Source organism: Calidris pugnax, unplaced genomic scaffold, assembly GCF_001431845.1.
Source record: "Calidris pugnax isolate Ruff unplaced genomic scaffold, ASM143184v1 scaffold63, whole genome shotgun sequence".
NCBI classification, from domain to species: Eukaryota; Metazoa; Chordata; class Aves; order Charadriiformes; family Scolopacidae; genus Calidris; species Calidris pugnax.
Genome location: NW_015090852.1, coordinates 7138049 through 7154309, shown reverse-complemented (window position 1 = coordinate 7154309; position 16261 = coordinate 7138049). Strand labels below are relative to the sequence as shown.

Below are 16261 nucleotides of genomic sequence, written 5' to 3'. Positions count from 1 at the left end.
TCTTGGTTTTCTACAACTTGCCACTAATAGGGGTAGATGGTAACATGTCAATCAACACTTATTCTAATGGGAACTTTCTTTGGGAATAAGAGCATTGTCAATTTTTGTGTTTTTATTATGAGATCCAGGAAAGTTGAGGGAGTTTTTTTTAGGTAGATAATTGAACCTGTGCTGAACTTAATATTGTTTTAACTATTCTGCTATTTGTAGCTGAGCTTGTTGTTTTAAAGTGAACTTTGGGTCCCTTTATGCTATGCTGGACACAACTGTGGCTGAAACATGCTTTATTTTTAACTGATTACATGATGAGATTCAGGAACAATTAGACAAATAGACTCCAACTTTTTAAAACAATAAAAATCTCTGAATTTTTGAACTTATTATGTGGTTGTTTAGGAAGCCTTATTCTTCAATATTGCAGGATAGTGAGATTAACAATGCCTTTTAAAGTACTGCAGGTTAGTGAATACATTTGTTCTTTTCTCCTTGTAAGGTGCCTTTGAAAGATGCTCTAAAAGCAGGAAAGCCTTATGCGTGCTGCCTGGGATGCAGCCTTAGTCTTCTCTGCAGGGCAGGAGTGTCCTGTAGTGTGCTTCCAGTCACAGTGCACTGCACCCTGCTCATATCACTGTTCCAGTCATTAATTTTCTTCCATTAATTTTTGTGTGTATTTAACATGCTGTTAGTTCTAAGTGATGTTGCAACAACCATCTATATGTTCAGTAGCAGATACAGCTGACCTTCAGGTCTACACTGCCACCTCTATCATAGCTACTTGTTTAAGTGATTCTACTTCTCTACTATCTTGAAATCTTTTTACTTTGTTGTCAAACTTCTTCTGTCCTGCTACGTCGTCTGTTTCCATGACTTAACTGTGCCCTTATAGCTCTGCAGAGCACAGGGCAGCTAGATGAAGCTACTAGAACTCTTCAGCTGTCTGTCTGGCAGGAGCCAGGTAGTGAACCAACCTTCCTTCCTTCCTGAGGCATTTAACTGAGAGATGCCCAAGTGGAGAAGAGATAGAGAGCACAAGCAAGAGAAATTAACTCTGATTGGAATTCTGTAAAGAATCTTCTCACTTGCAGGTATTCAGCTCCTCATTGATTTCAGACAGCAAATATTGCTCGGAATAAGCTTAAGAAAGGTGAAAACAAGACACTTTTTAGAGAGCGAGTTGTCTTCTAAAAGGCTTCCTGTATAAGAGTTATGAGCAACCTGATTCTTCTGAATGTCAGTCAGGCTGTAGGGTCTCTCCAACTGTTGTTTATGTCTGAGCCAACTAAATGAGGATTAAAAATTGTTCTCAGAAGCGGAGTAGAATTTGTGTTCTGTGGGTCAAAGCAATCTACAATTGTAGGAATATACACGTAGCTCAGCTTAGTGGAGTTTTAATCTTTCTTAAATCCATTAGTGGCAGCTTCTGCTACGTGGTACAAAATCACCTTCCTCCGTATGTGTTTGTCAGGGATGTATGAAGTTTATGTGCCAGCTGAATTGGGGTAGAATTAGGCATTGGAAAACACAACACTAACCACGACTTACTCTGAAAGCTGTGGGATGGAAAGAGGAGGTCTATTTTGAGGGAGCAGTGATTGCACATTTTTTTTTTTTTTTTTTTTTTTTTTTTTTTGGGCATAGAAGTATTGCAACGGGTAGATCTATGGGTTTATGTTTTGCCACCCATGCAGTCATTTTTTTTTTTTTTTTTTTTTTTTTATCTTTTGGGCATAGAAGTATTGCAACGGGTAGATCTATGGGTTTATGTTTTGCCACCCATGCAGCACCGAAACTCCTGTGTCATGCAGTTGTGTTCCCCCCACCATTTCACATCATGACTGCATTCATCCTGTGGTGTTATACTGCAGATGAAATGATGCTATGTGCCTGTAACTTTTGTGGAACTACCCCATAAACATGACTAGCAAGCCAATTAGTAATTGCTATTAAATATTAACATTCCTGCAAAAAAATTTCAGAGAATTCTTCATAATTTGCCTTTAGACCTAGAGGAAAATTTGGAATGTCCAAAGGCAAAACTGCAGAAAATTAACTACTGATTGTGTTTCTTTCCAGGGTACAAAGTGAGACTCATGGCTAAGTCTAAAAAAACTTTTCTGTTTGAAATGATTCATAAAAGCTGAAGAAAGGTGTTGCTTGTGTTGCAGAGAACTTGTTAGAGTCACATGGTTGTATACTTCTGCTTTCCAGTCTCTTCTACACAAGTAGCCTTGAACTCTTTATGTTATACATATTATTTATACTTTATATTATACATATATTATATGTACACTTTATTTAACAAATATGGAAATGATAGCTAAAATATTTTTAACTGGACATCTTGTACTTTTTAAAAAAGGTTTTTTTTAAAAAAGAAAAAAAAAGCACCATGTAATTTAGTGGTTCATTCTTGAAACAATGAAGTTCTGGAACCTTTAAAGTACGTATTTATTTACTTATTTCTTAAGAGCTTTGCATCTCCACCTCTAAACCATTTGCATTTAATTTCTGTATTATTCTTTTCTTTAAGTGTTCAGAAAGCAGCTAATTTTTTTTTTCACCTTATAGAACTACTAGATAATCACTGAATGATGGATGCACTTTGGAGAGAGGCACATAGAGGTTAAAATAGTTATAAGGTCTGATAATTACTTCCATAATTTAGACTTTTGGATTTCCTTGAATGTAATACAAGATTAAAATTTTTATTATCCAAACCATTTGGATCTTTCTTCATTGTAGATACAATTTTCTGATGAGATTTTTAGCAGAGGTAAGGGCTAAGTCTTTGGAATTTAGCTACTGCTGCTGGCTTCGCCCAGGTCCCTGCTGTGGATGTGCGCATCTTCAGAGGAAGGACAAGGAGCAGTCAGTGGCGAGGACAGAGCTTGTCTTTTCATCAGCTGTTTTATGTGGCAGTGTTAGAATTTCACCTTCATTGAGCCATGATGATGAAGGGCTCAATGCTGCAAGATGCTAAGCAGCTGGCTTTGATTTAACAATGAACCTAAATCTGTGTTTAAGAATTTAAATATTTCCACTGCAGTCACTGGTTTGAGTCAGAAATACCTGTCATGACAGTGTTAAATCTCAAGTAAATCTCTTGTTTGTGTGTTTAGACTGGCACAAGGTGACTGAAAACTCTAGTAAGGAATGGTGAAATAGTCTCCTTCAAGGAAAGTTCAGAAAGCAAATTGGGTTAAGAGTGAAGAAGAGAGGACATCAGAGCTGGAGCTGGAGACTTGAGTGGAGAATACTGGTAAGAAGAAGCAAAAGAGAGACCTGCAGTCAGGTGTTTCAGAAGAAATTCGAAGAGAGGTTAATGGGGAGAGGAAGTTCTTGCAAGAAAAAAAAATAAGAGTTTTGGAGGACAATTAGATGAAATACTAAAATAGAATAGCAAGTAGCTTTTGTCAACAAGGAGAAAAAGAGGAGACTGTTTATTAAAGTAGATATGACAAAGATAAAAGACTCAAAAAAAAAAGAATTTCCCCTTACAGTGAAAAGGGGCAGAGGAAAAGGATTTCACAAAATTAGAGAAATAAGAGAAAGACAAAAGCTAGAAAAATACTGTTACTGAGAAAGAAAACAGTTGAAGAAGTAAGGATAGTGGAGGGAGAAAATGCAGAAGTATTTTGTAACTAAGTGGATGACCATTTGTTTGTGCTCGATAATTGTTATTTCTTTGGCTGCTTTTTGCCTCAAAGCGCAATAGATATGAGGATAGTTATTTGAGCGCTAGTTTATATTGATTTCGGCAACCTGGTCTGGATTACATAATAACTCTAATTTGGGCATTATGTATTTTATTTAGGCTATTTGTTCCTTAGGTATCATGGGATGGAGATGACATGACTGTGTCTCAATGTAAGGCTGTTCCCTTTCTTCTTCTGAGATGCTCTTTCCATATGTAGAATGGACCTGGGGGAGAACCCGCCTGCTTGCCTGAGGAATAGCCTTATGCTGCAGATAGACACAGACATAGTTAGAAGGTAGCAGTGTAACTGTTTTTAAAAACCTGTGCCTAAGCCACTATTTATGAAGCGGTTCAGCTTTCTGGATACCTTAAAATATTCCTATCAGGGAGGATTTTCAGTCCTTTCTCAGGGATGCACTTCAAAAAAAACCCAACAGACTCTTTTCCCTCCTCACTTAAATGCAAACTGAAAAGTACGTTTTAATAAAAAAAAATATGCTAGGGTGAATAGTTTCCCCATCCTTCTAAACTCAGAAATTAATCAGGTTAAGTTTCAATGCTTAATTATTTCATTAGTATAAAATATCAAGTGATGAACTTAATTTCTATCAGTTCATTAGGCCTCATCTACATAGAAAAAGGTAACTGGTTGAAGTGTGTAAGTTCAAGTGAAAAAAACCAACCCACTCATACATGGGTAGAGATGGGTAGCTGATTCTGTATTATATATATGAAATCTAGTGCAATTTTCCTGTAGAAGCAACTCCTGTACTTTCTTCCAGCTGTAGTGAGATCCCATTGTGTCTTCTTCAAGTGGAAAAAGAAACAAGTATCCTCCCAAATCACTGTGCCCTACAGTGTGTACTGAATAGCCATGAAGAGTTAATATGCTTGTGTCAACTGACTGTGATATTATAAAAAAAAAATAAATATATTTTCTAGTTAGTAAAGAATATGGTTTATATTTTGAATCTAACCAAAATGACTAATGAGTAATTTCACTGAAGGGCAAGACTGTGAGTTATCATGAGCTTTTCTCCAGAAAACCGGTGTGTATGAGTTCAGAAGCATCTTCTACCAGCTTTTACATTGCTTTATAAAATGATGATGCACAGAATTATCTGTATGAGTATCGAAATAGCAAGGAACACTAAAAAATTCTTTCTTTTTAAGCTTCTGTAATATCATCTCAGTGTAGAGCCAGTGAGCAAGATCAGGCCAGGCTGGAATTGTGTTGCGCAATTGATGAAAGTGAATTAATTAAACCATTGGACCATCAGCCTGTAAGAGTGCAAGTTTCTGCTGCTGTATTATAGGCATAAAGGAAATATTTTCTTAAATACCATTTCCATTTTCATTTAAGCTTTTTGTGAGAGAAGCAACGTGCTGTAGTTCACACGATATTAATTTTATGATTTTCTTCTTTCTCTTGGAGCTGGTATAAAGAATGAGATAGTTTAAATTAGCAATTTAACTTTATTGTGTATGCAACTGTAGATGTTTATTTAGTGTTTGAAAGCAAATAATCTTCTGCATGTTTTTTTTTTAACAACATCATTAGCCTTTCCCCCTGTATACAATTTCTTTCCTTTATGACACAGTGACCATTTCTGAAGGCATTGATACTGTGAGAACCAGAGGAGGAAATAATCATGGGACATGTGAATCGAGGTTATTTTAGTTTCTGAAGACTTGTACAACCTTTTTTCTTGAGAAATAAACACATATTTTTGCGAAGCTGTGAAAATAAAACACAATAAATGCTTAATTCTTTTTCTGAGAATGTGTATGCTTCCAGAGGAAGTCCTAGCTGAGTTACAGATACTTGAAAATGATGACCCATCAGGAAACAGAGCTGAAATTTTATTTCATAAAGGGGTTACTGAAAGTATCGACTGTAGTTGTACGTGAATAGTGACTGTGTGTGTGAATGTGTATATAATGTCATTTGCATTTTAAATTTGTCTAGGAGCATCTTGGGGGCATCTTGTTTTCTTCCATTTTAAAAATCTGAATAGCACCTGTAATTAAGGGAGAAAACTGAGCCCTGGAAGCTAGGTAGGACTTCCATCTATTGATCTGTGTAAACCCATCTTACGCTGTCAGGGGAGCAGCAGTCAACTGCTGAGCTGCTTTGTCACTGACATAAGCTGAGAGAGGATTTTTTTTTTTTTTTTTTTTTTTGTTTTTTTTTAACCTTTTTGGATAGTAAACAGTTCATGGGGACCACACACAAATACTACGACAGAAGAGCTGTTATATTAAGTCTGTTGATTGGAGTCGATATTTAGCCCACTGGTAACGAAGAGCTGGTGCCTGGTTAGAAAACTCCCATTAATGGCTATTTCTAGGGGGAAAAGAAAATGAACTAAACTCATCTCTGAAGGTGAAAGCAAAATGTAGGGGAGAAAAAAAAAAGGAAGATGGACTGGGAAAAGCAGAGGTGGATTTTGAATCCCCAAAGGACACATAGTGTGTCCTGTAATGTTGTTTTGTTGGGCGGTTTTAAGGCATTTGTCTTTTCAGCACAGCCAGGAGAAATCCAGGCAAGTTTCCTTGGACATGTCCAATGTCCCAGATCCCAGAGTTGTGATTAAATGTCGTCCCCTAAAAGTTTTTCCAAGTTGTTTTTTTTTTTTTTTTTTTTTTTTGTCTATACTGTTTATACACCAGTCTATAGACCTGCTGGCTGGTTGAATTTTAAAGAGTGCGGAGGTTTAAAGACTTGTCCCCTGAGGGATGCTCCTGCCAGTTGGGAAGCGAGCGGAGGCTGCTCTGCAGAAGTTGTGCGCACGTGTCCTGGCTGGGGGGGCCGGGGCAGAGCTGGGGGAAACGCTGTCCTGCAGCTCAGACTGGAAAACGCTGCAAAACAAACCCATAATTTTCAGGTTGTTTAGTCAAAATATTGAGCTAATACCTCTGTTTTTTTGTTTTTGTTTTCTTTTTCTTGTGTGATAATTTATTCTGAAAGAATACAATGGGGAACATAAATGAATACATTTCCATACCCAATTCTGAGCCAGTGCTATGCTCACCAGGCAGCAATTAAAATCCTCAGTAGTAAGGAGAAAATGACTTCCTATAGTGTGAGAATAGGTGCAGGTTTGGAAAGACAATTTAAATAGAGTGTAAAATACTATTTCTTTGGAACGTGAAAAACAAGCTTTATGAGCCTGAAGTAAGAGGCTATTTGGAAATGTTTAGCAAATTTCTGAGTTAAAAGTTTTGATTAGCCTGTTGTGCTTTGTTTCTTTTGTTAGCATTTACTGTTACTACTAACAGCATCATGTATGTTTGTGTCCTGCCTACAAAAAGTAAAATGTTTACCTGCTTTGTTTGTATTTTGCTCCTCACACTTCCATAGTGGCCACTCCCAGCAGTCAGGATGGTGCTGGAGCAATTTCTTTTGGAGAATATTATATGTACTACTATTGTTCAGAGTTAATAACCTTTCTCAAAGCACAGTATCGGGCTTTCATATTCTCCTTTATCTGTGCTGACAAAGTAAAAGTTCCAAAGATTTCTTGAACTCTCTTATGTGACTTAGAAATTCTAGAAAAATTGACTTTTTCACTTTCTACTGTATGGTGATTTACTGGGGCGCATCATATACCTTTAAAATGTTGCAACTAACGTGCTCATTGTATTGAGAGGCATCTTTTTCCTGAACTATTTGTCCCTTGCTGATTAACTTGCATGGGTTCTTCGTGTTTTACACTATCCACTGAGCCATGCAAATGTTTGAAGTAAATAGTCATTGTGGTGTATAGGAATTTAAATACATAATTTCCCCTAATGGGAGTTGACTGTTCAATATGCAGTAAACAGAGTTCAGCCTGGAGAGTCCTAACATCTTAGATCAAGTTCTTAAACCCCAAAGTGCAGCTCTGGAAATTTGCAATCAATATGCATTTTTCTGAAAAAAAACCACACCTTGTGGGACAACATATATATAGCAGTATGTCTGTCTCTGCTGGTCTCCTGCAGAAAGCGAATTCTGTAGCTTTGTTGACCAACTGTGTTGACGTCAGCTGTCTCTTCTTAGCTGAAGCATTTCACAGAGGGTTTGTTTTCCTAGTTGGGAGCGAGGAAATAAAGACTTTTTTTCTGGAATCTTGCAAGATCATTGTTTAATATTGGTTGCTAGCTGATGTGATAATTAACTTTTTTTTTAATAAAGAAAAATGTTGACTAGTTTGAGAGCATTTTTATATTTTAATTAACACATTTTATTTGCCACTAAACAGCTTCTTAAATAAAATTCTGAAAGAAAGAGTGACATTATCCATTCATATTACGGTACGAAAGTAGATCCAGTAGATTTCCGCCCCCCCCCGCCCCTTCTCTTTATTAATAGTGAGGCTTGCTTGTGAAACCCAAAGGGTTAATCATATAAATTTCTCCTTTGGACCAGCAAACGATTTCCATCATTTTCAGCATTTGACTGTGGAACATGTATAGAGTTGTTATACCTCTCTGTAATTCATTCTGCTGCCAACTTCATTCCCTTTTCTCTGCCTGCATTTTAATTGAAACAACATTTGTATTTTTGAGCCAGGATCTGTCAGAAGTCCCTGTGGCTAGTCTGTGGTACAAGTAGCAGCAGACGTGGCTTACCCATATGGTGTGGTGCTTCTTGTAAAATCCATATGGCCTTGTTGAAGGGAATCCCAGCGGGGATGTGAAGGGTGTTAATACCCTTCAGGCCAGGCCTTTCCCTCCTGGGGCTTCTATGGCATTGTCTTTGCAATCTGCCAAAGCACAAACTTAATTCCTTTTTAATAATCAATTATTTCAGTCCAGGAACGTGTGCTGTATTTTTTGCGACCATATATTCCTTGAATTTATTATTTGTTATGAGTACTTTTTGCTATTTTTTAAAAACAAGCGTGCTTGCTAGCAAATACAGATAAAAGTCTTTTCAAAATCCTAACTATATTTCTTTTACTTGTATTTACAGGAAGTGCTGAATAGCGTTCCAAAGTTCTGCTTTCCTTTTGACATTGAAAGGTATGTGTTACAGTTATTGCTTATTTAAAAATATTTACTAGAAATTATATTTAGCATAATTTCAAGGAAACATTTAAAGAACAGGAAAACGTATTGTACTCCCTAAACTTGCACCTGCAGATGAGAAGTACGTGTCCTTTTGTGTTCAAGTAAGTATGAAATCACCAATAGGAAATTACCTTGCAAAATGCAACCTTTACAGAATTTTAGGGATGTCTCTTTCAAGATAGAGCTATGTTCTGGCTCCCAGTTTTGTCCATTATAATTGTAAACACCATCTGCGTTAATATAAGGATATAATATAGTTTCCTTCAAATGGCAAGCATCATAAAAAATGCACCAGGATATAAAAGCTCGCCAAACAGTACTGAAAACATGTTGAGTTCAAAGAAATTAAGACTTTAATTGCATGGAAGTAAGTAAATTGATTTTTGTCAGAGAAGAATCAGGACCATTATTTATAACTAATTAGTCCTTACCTTTCTGGTATCAGTTACAGTCTAGTGTCCATGTAATGCTACCAGTCATTTAAATTGTTCATGTAAAACTTTTATTAATTAAAATATTTATTTATATTTATTTAGACTTGTCAAAATGATTAATGGTAATTAATTTAATCAGTTGTACTCACTCAGTTTGGAAAACTCATATTGTCCAAATCAGCAAAGATTGAATTAGAAGCTTGATTTGCATAATTAACAAAAGATGCACCCAGGTAGTATGCAGACTGAGCCAGTTTGAGAACAACGTTGGCATCAGTTGTAGATGGAGACTCAAAGATGAGAAGCATCTATCGGATGCAAGAAGCTACTATCTGTGGAGTAAAATGTTGTGTGTGTAGAGGAAAGAAGAGAGGCTTTGCAGAAAAACACACTGGCAAAATAAATATCATAAGCACAACTTCCCTGAAGTAAACTAGGTTCATTTAATCTTTTATAGTTGAATTTAATTAAGTTGTTTGGGTTTTGAACTGGTTAAGCTCACTGTCCTTTAAGCTGTTTTAACGACTTAACTAATACAGTTGTCAGTGTTGGCTTTAAAGCATTAAAGTCTTTAATATGCTTTAGATATGTACAGAATTCTGTTTAAAATTGGTAATGAAGATGAATAATAGAAATGAAATTTGAGGATAACAGAAGAAGGTGAGGTTCTGTTGCTGCCATCCAGTGGCAAGAAGATAATCAGTGGCAGGAAATAATTATTTTTAAGTATCTCATCTTGAGTTAACTATTTCTGTTGCACCATTCAGAAGACATTTAGTTGCTTTCATGAGTTGGATAAGCTTAATCAATAAACTGTGGGAATAGATGAATTTATAGCATAGCTAGGTATGTATTTTAGCTGAGTATCCGAAGGCGGGAAAAACTCAAATAAAAAAAGAAAAAGTTATGAGATATTTGTTGTTTGTTAACACCCTCTCGTTCCCACTCTTAGCCATGCTTTTTGACCCTTGGCTTCATATTTGACTGTAAAGCAGTGCTCTCAAAGGTGCAAAATTTCTACAAATTTCGTAATTGGCGTTAGGGCAGAGGAAGGAGAGGTTCTTGGAAGCTGAGGTAGACTGACAAGGGGAAGAAAACCGACACGTTTGGTCTGGCCTGCTGTCTGCTCAGGCCGTACCACGGTACCTTTAACATCAGCCACCACACTCGCAGCTTCGTGTGTAGCTGGGAGCTGAATTTTAGGGGATTTGTGGGAGAATGAAAGGCAATGAGACAGTATGAGAGTATAAAAGAGCACGGACAACGAGGAGGGGCAGAGCTACTGTGGGGAAAAGGACAGAAATACTGGAAGTTCATTCAAGAAAGCAGGCAACTGTTTACTGTCAAGCTATTAGTGTGAACAACTTACTAGCTGTGTGGTGTATGTACCAGTTGGTACTCAGTTCAATCGTTTCTTATAGTGTAGGAATGACCACCTTTTCTAAAGAATACTGTTCAGTTTTCTTCTGCTTTCTCAGTTTTAATTTTTGTTTTGAAATTTAGACTGATAAAAAGCATTGAAAAAAACACTGCTGTACCTCCTTTTTATGTGGCTTTTTTCCAATGGACATTTGAGATGTGACAGGGATTTTAGTGTTTGTCTAGCTGTAAATGTGCTTTTCACTTGTCTGATCAATATGTATATAGAAAAAAATATTTTTTTTTCCTTGGGTAGAGGACTATGATAGACCATACACCTAATACTCCCAAGTATTTTACGGGCAGTTTCAATGACAATTTCTGTACAGAAAGCTTTGATTGAAGTGAAACACAAAGTATCTGTTTCGTTGATTGAGCATACTGTACTTTACATACATATAACCTGTGATATGTGTACTATACATATATAAACCACTCCAAGCAACATCTGATCCTGGTGAGAGCTAGAAATCATCAGGGCAAAAGTGGTAACTTCCATTGATGCTGCTGATCTACATGCCTAGAATAAAATAATGTGACTAAGTCCCATAGATTGCTTCTGGGCTCCTACTGTAGAGGAGAGCTGGAGGGAAGGGAGTGTTATTTCTGTTTATACCTAAATAAAACTCATTACAGTAGGAAATCTATATTCTTCAAATTATGGAAATAGGAAAGTTAAAGTGCAATGGTAATACCAGTCACTTGTTTTCCTCCACCTCACCTGTATTAATTAGTGAGTGAATTGAAAAGTGAATGAAATGAGAACATGTATTTGATTTTGTTTTATTCGCTATACTGTAGAGATACAGATTTGGTTCTTACTATTTGATGCTGCTTACATCATCTCACCAGCCATACTTACTTCATCTTTTATATAGATGTTATAAATAGCTGTACACTGCTCATTCTAATTATCAAAAGTATATACTGTGAATGGTGATTAAAAATCTATAGCTCAAGCCAAAAAAGGCATAATAGTGTAATGTTTTGACCATGACTTAAACTTTGAATTTTATATATAATTTTTTATTGAAAGTAAGCGCATAATTTTCTTGCTGCTGGTTATTACATTTTATTTTGAAGGCATTAAGAAACGAATTGCATGATAGAAGTTCTTGAGCATTTGCTCCAAGAACCTATGTCTCTTCTGTGTGAATAAATGATTTTAGGCTTAATAAATGGCACAATTGTATAACGTTCTAACAGTCTGCTTGTACGTATTTACGAATAAGTTCCCTTTTCTCTGCTGCAGAATTCCTTTCTTTGTTTCTTCTCATAGGGAGTAGGAGGGAGCATTTCACAATTTGAGAATGTAGAGATTTTACTTTCCTTTCAATATAATATAATAATACTAATATGTCAGAAAAAGCACCTTGTCCTCTCTTTTGTTCCTTGCATCCTTTATGAAAATTCTGCACGGTTTTCTTCACTTCTTTTTTTTTTTTTTTTTTTTTTCCGTTTTTTTTTTTTTTTTTCCAAAGAGAATATAATAATACTAATATGTCAGAAAAAGCACCTTGTCCTCTCTTTTGTTCCTTGCATCCTTTATGAAAATTCTTCCCGGTTTTTTTCCTTCTTTTTTTTTTTTTTTTTTTTTTTTCTCCAGTGTTCTTCTGTATTTCACTCTCAACCCAAAACTCAGGCATAATTTTGCAGAGAGCCCACACCTCAATCTTTATGTCCATCTGTTATTGATGACCAGTGAGCACGCAACTTCTCTTGTTCCTTGTGGACCAATTTCAAATTCAGACCTAAGCTTTGCTACGTCAGTTTGACCCCTCTGTTTTATCTGTGCTTTGAATCTCTCTCATTTGTCTCTGCGATAAATACTTCCTCTCTCTCTCCTTCCATTCCTCTGTCTTGTCTATTTCAGGGAGCGTTTCTTCTGAATGTGTAGCACGTGTGCCTTTTTAGCCTAAGACAGTTTGGAAACTACCTGTAGGATCAGCACGGGGACAATGTTGTGTACCTCATTAACTGCCTTTACTGCACTCACCCGATCGTAGGGAAGTGTTGTATTTTGGCGTATAAGAAGTGGCTCTGATGCTGATGCTGTAGAATATTTCTCATTAGCGGTAGGATATTGCTCAAGTATGGGAATTCCTGTGCAGATTATTTAACTCATGATCTATTAGAGTCATGACAGGAGTGACATCACTGTCACTCGTCTGTTCAGTGCTAATGCTGTTTCTGTTGGTATTTCTGGTAAAAGTCGGTGTGCAGGAGCACAGCTATGATCCAGACAAGTGCAAAACAATGGCTGTAGAGATTGTTGGATTTGCAGATCTTGTGAAAGGTGATTATACCCAGTGAGACTTTGCTAGCTAGTTGTGGTTTCTTTTAATGCTTCTATTGTTTTGAAAACATAACTCCAATTATAAGCTAACTATGCTTTTTATTTGTGGGAATTTGCGTATTTGGTGTAGATTTTCATATCTTCTGCAGTTTTCTTCCTGTTCCTTTTCTTTCTGATGTGTAAGAGATTGGGATTACCGGGAAGTAGAGCTGAAGTCAGATTGCTCAGCTGGAGCAGAGGAGCCCTCCACATAGGGAGCCTGAGCTGTGGGGTCATGGATCACGGAGTGGTCTTGGAAGTGGAGAAAATAGTCCCTGAAGCTTAGATTTGGGGCTAACAATTAGTTGAAGGAGGAGATCCAACCTAGGGTTACTGTCTGTCCAGTCTCTCCATCAGCTTTTACCACTACCTCAACATCTGACTTTCAAATTGCCACTTGAGACAGTTTCTAATTGGTTTTCTGGCCTGGGTAGCCTTAGGATAAATGATTGTTAGGATTTGCTTTTCAGCATCAGATTGGGAGGTGAAATACTTTTGAAACTTTCAGGTTTAGGTAGCAGCCACCAAGGCTTTAATCAGAACTGTGTATTTCAGTTACATTGGTCAGGTACGTGTATGTTACGCTTTATAATTAATGCTACCAGTTGCTTTGTTTTCCTTTAAAAATAAGTCATCAAAATCTGTATTCCCATGCATAAAGTCTTTCTTTTTTTGAAACTCACTGAAAAAATGAGGTCTCTAAGTCTCTCTGAAATTAAAAACATTTAAAAATTCCTAAAATTTGAAGAAAAATAGTTTCAAACATCTTTGGTGTCCTAAATAAATTAATTTGGAAGAAGAGCAATTCTTACTGAGAACAAGGGCTAAATTTAATGATTAGACATACTGTTTTTCATTTGAAGAAGAGATTTAATTCCTGCCTGAATCAGCTTTCTCAAGGCAGCCTTAAGGTGAGGCCTGAACAATGGCTATAGTGTAAACAAAAATATTTAAAATTGCTCTTTACCTACTCCACATGTACCAAGGAGCCTTTTCTGTGTTGTGTACTTAGAAAATTCTAAAAACTACTTTTATTCCTATAGTGAACTGTAATAACCTTGAAAGAGCCCATTGTCGTCTGCGGGGTTAATAAGTGTTTACACACATTCTTTTCTATTAGTGATTTATTGTTGTTAAACTCAGATTAAATGTAAGCATGCAGGGCAGGAGTCAAAATAAGTCAAAAGCAAGGCAGAGGAATAAGTGAGGAGAAGGTCAGCGATATCTGGAATGACTTGTGCCTGCTCTCCCCACACAAGTGAGATCACGCTCTCTTCAAAATAGACCAGCATTTTGGAGAAAGCTTTTTGAACCTTGGCCAGTTGATCTTCTGCTCCAATAGAAAGCCCAGATAACATTTTGTGTAGGGAATTCTGGTACATAATAATTACGTTTTACCTGTGTTGATTTTCAAGTAAGGAAAACTTGAGAGGCATCGTTGCTGTGGTTCAGTAGCCACGCCAGGAGCTGCTGCTTGCCTCTGAAAGTCAGACTTGATTCCTGAACAACTTGAATGTGCTGCAGGGAAACAGAGAGGCATGAGCCCAAGTCACACAGCTAACGTTTTTATATATTATGGTATTTGCAATATATATATGTTAAAACTGTAGTGCTAGCGCTATTTGAATGTTTTTTGTCTGGTTTATACTTTGATTGTTATCTATTGAAATCTCCAATCATCGTTTACTGTTTCTGCAAGGCTTGCATATCGTCAGTTTTAATTCTGCTGAAGAGGAGTAAAAAACCAGGCATTCCTGCTGCCCCCACATCTTAAGTGGAATTCTCAAATTAGAAACACAGAATTAATTCAGTATTTTAAACTCTGATTAGTAAACGTGGTCCAGATGGATGGTCACTGACTTCTGCTAGCTGTTCCTTTGAGGCAAATGGGACCAAATGCAAACTTTTGGGTTCTTTGTGGAGATTCAGTTTTACCCATGGAGTTTTTCTCAGTTTGAAAATCTGGGACATGCTGCTTACGTCTCCTTTTAAACTCTGTGGGAAGCAGTTTTCAAGGTGGGCCACTTTCACACTGACTGTTGAAACATGGAGTTGTCTCTTCTAAAGAAGCAAAAGGAAGACACAGAATTGGAGGTGGTAAGGTGGCATTGGAATTCCCTCCAACTGAACTGTCATACCTTGGCAGGGCTTTTTTGAATAGAGAATAGCAGAATTTAAATCTCATTTTTAAAGTGGTCTTGCGTAGTGACATTTTAATTGCAATACCGATTTATTTTTTTTTTTCCCATGCTGTCTTAAGGTTTTGGGAAGGTAGGAGGCAAATAACTGAAAGTAAGAAAAATCCTTACTGATGTGACATTTTTGGGAAAAGGAGTTGTTTTCTAGCAGTAATGGAAGGGTCGTTTGCTTGACGTACATATACATAATACATTAAAAGCAACGCCTGCATGGATGGAGATCTATTAGCAATTGTTTCTTGTGAATTATCAGTGATCTTTTTGAGTAAGATAGTGCATAGAGACCCCAGCCTAGCTGTGCCAGGTGTTTTGTGGTGTAAGGAAAAGCTGATGGTGGCTGAGGAGAGGTCCAAGCCTGACAGTGGGAGCAGGGGGCAGCCGAGGGGGCTGTGCCTGGTGCGTTCCTGGTGCTGCCCACTGACCAGCCACCCCCGGGTCACTGTGTCAGCCCCCAGCCACAGCCCACGCGGGGATACTGACAGCCTGCCGCAGCTTTCGGTGGCAATCTGCTCTCAGGAATAAAGGGGAAAATGCAAAGATGTGAAATGGAGAATTGCATCGTTAGCAGGGGAGTAATAACGCTTTGTTATTGATGGCTCTCTGTTGTGTCAGGCATAACATCCAGGCAGCGTGCTGGCTACGCAGAACCTGGAAAAGTGAAGGACTGAGTGAAAGCTGCTGAGTGTTTACTGTGTTTCAAGAGCATGCTAGGTTGTTCCAGTCTATTGAACACAAGCGAGGAAAATGCTTGTTTTAATGATTTGAGTTTAATTACCTAACTAAAAAAAGTCTGTTAATTATCATGGTATTCCAATAGTTATATTGGACTAAAGGTATCATGTAATGTCATATATGCTTAGCACAGGATTGTGTTTCGACCTAGTCATTGGATGTTCATTAGGGACTAGACCAAATTGAAACGAGTGGGTAGTGGTACCACTTAACTAATCTTTAAGCTTTTTGTCATGCATGTGTTAAACAGTATAATATTCATATGTCCCACGTAGCTTTTCTTGCCCTTTGATCATCCTCTACCTTTTTTCCTAGGGGAAAATTTTTATATTTTATTTTGGTGGAGATTTAGGAAAACAAAAACAAAAAACAACCACAACCAAAAAAG

General features: G+C 37.2%; 1 protein-coding gene across 1 annotated transcript in view; it reads left to right on the top strand.

Moving 5' to 3' along the window:
- Positions 1–16261, top strand: part of DENND1B (DENN/MADD domain containing 1B) — a 168599-nt gene that overhangs the window by 53104 nt on the left and 99234 nt on the right. The window contains exon 4 of the mRNA XM_014943347.1: positions 8658–8707. Within this exon, the coding sequence (XP_014798833.1) occupies positions 8658–8707 (50 nt within the window). The remainder of the gene's footprint in view (positions 1–8657; positions 8708–16261) is intronic.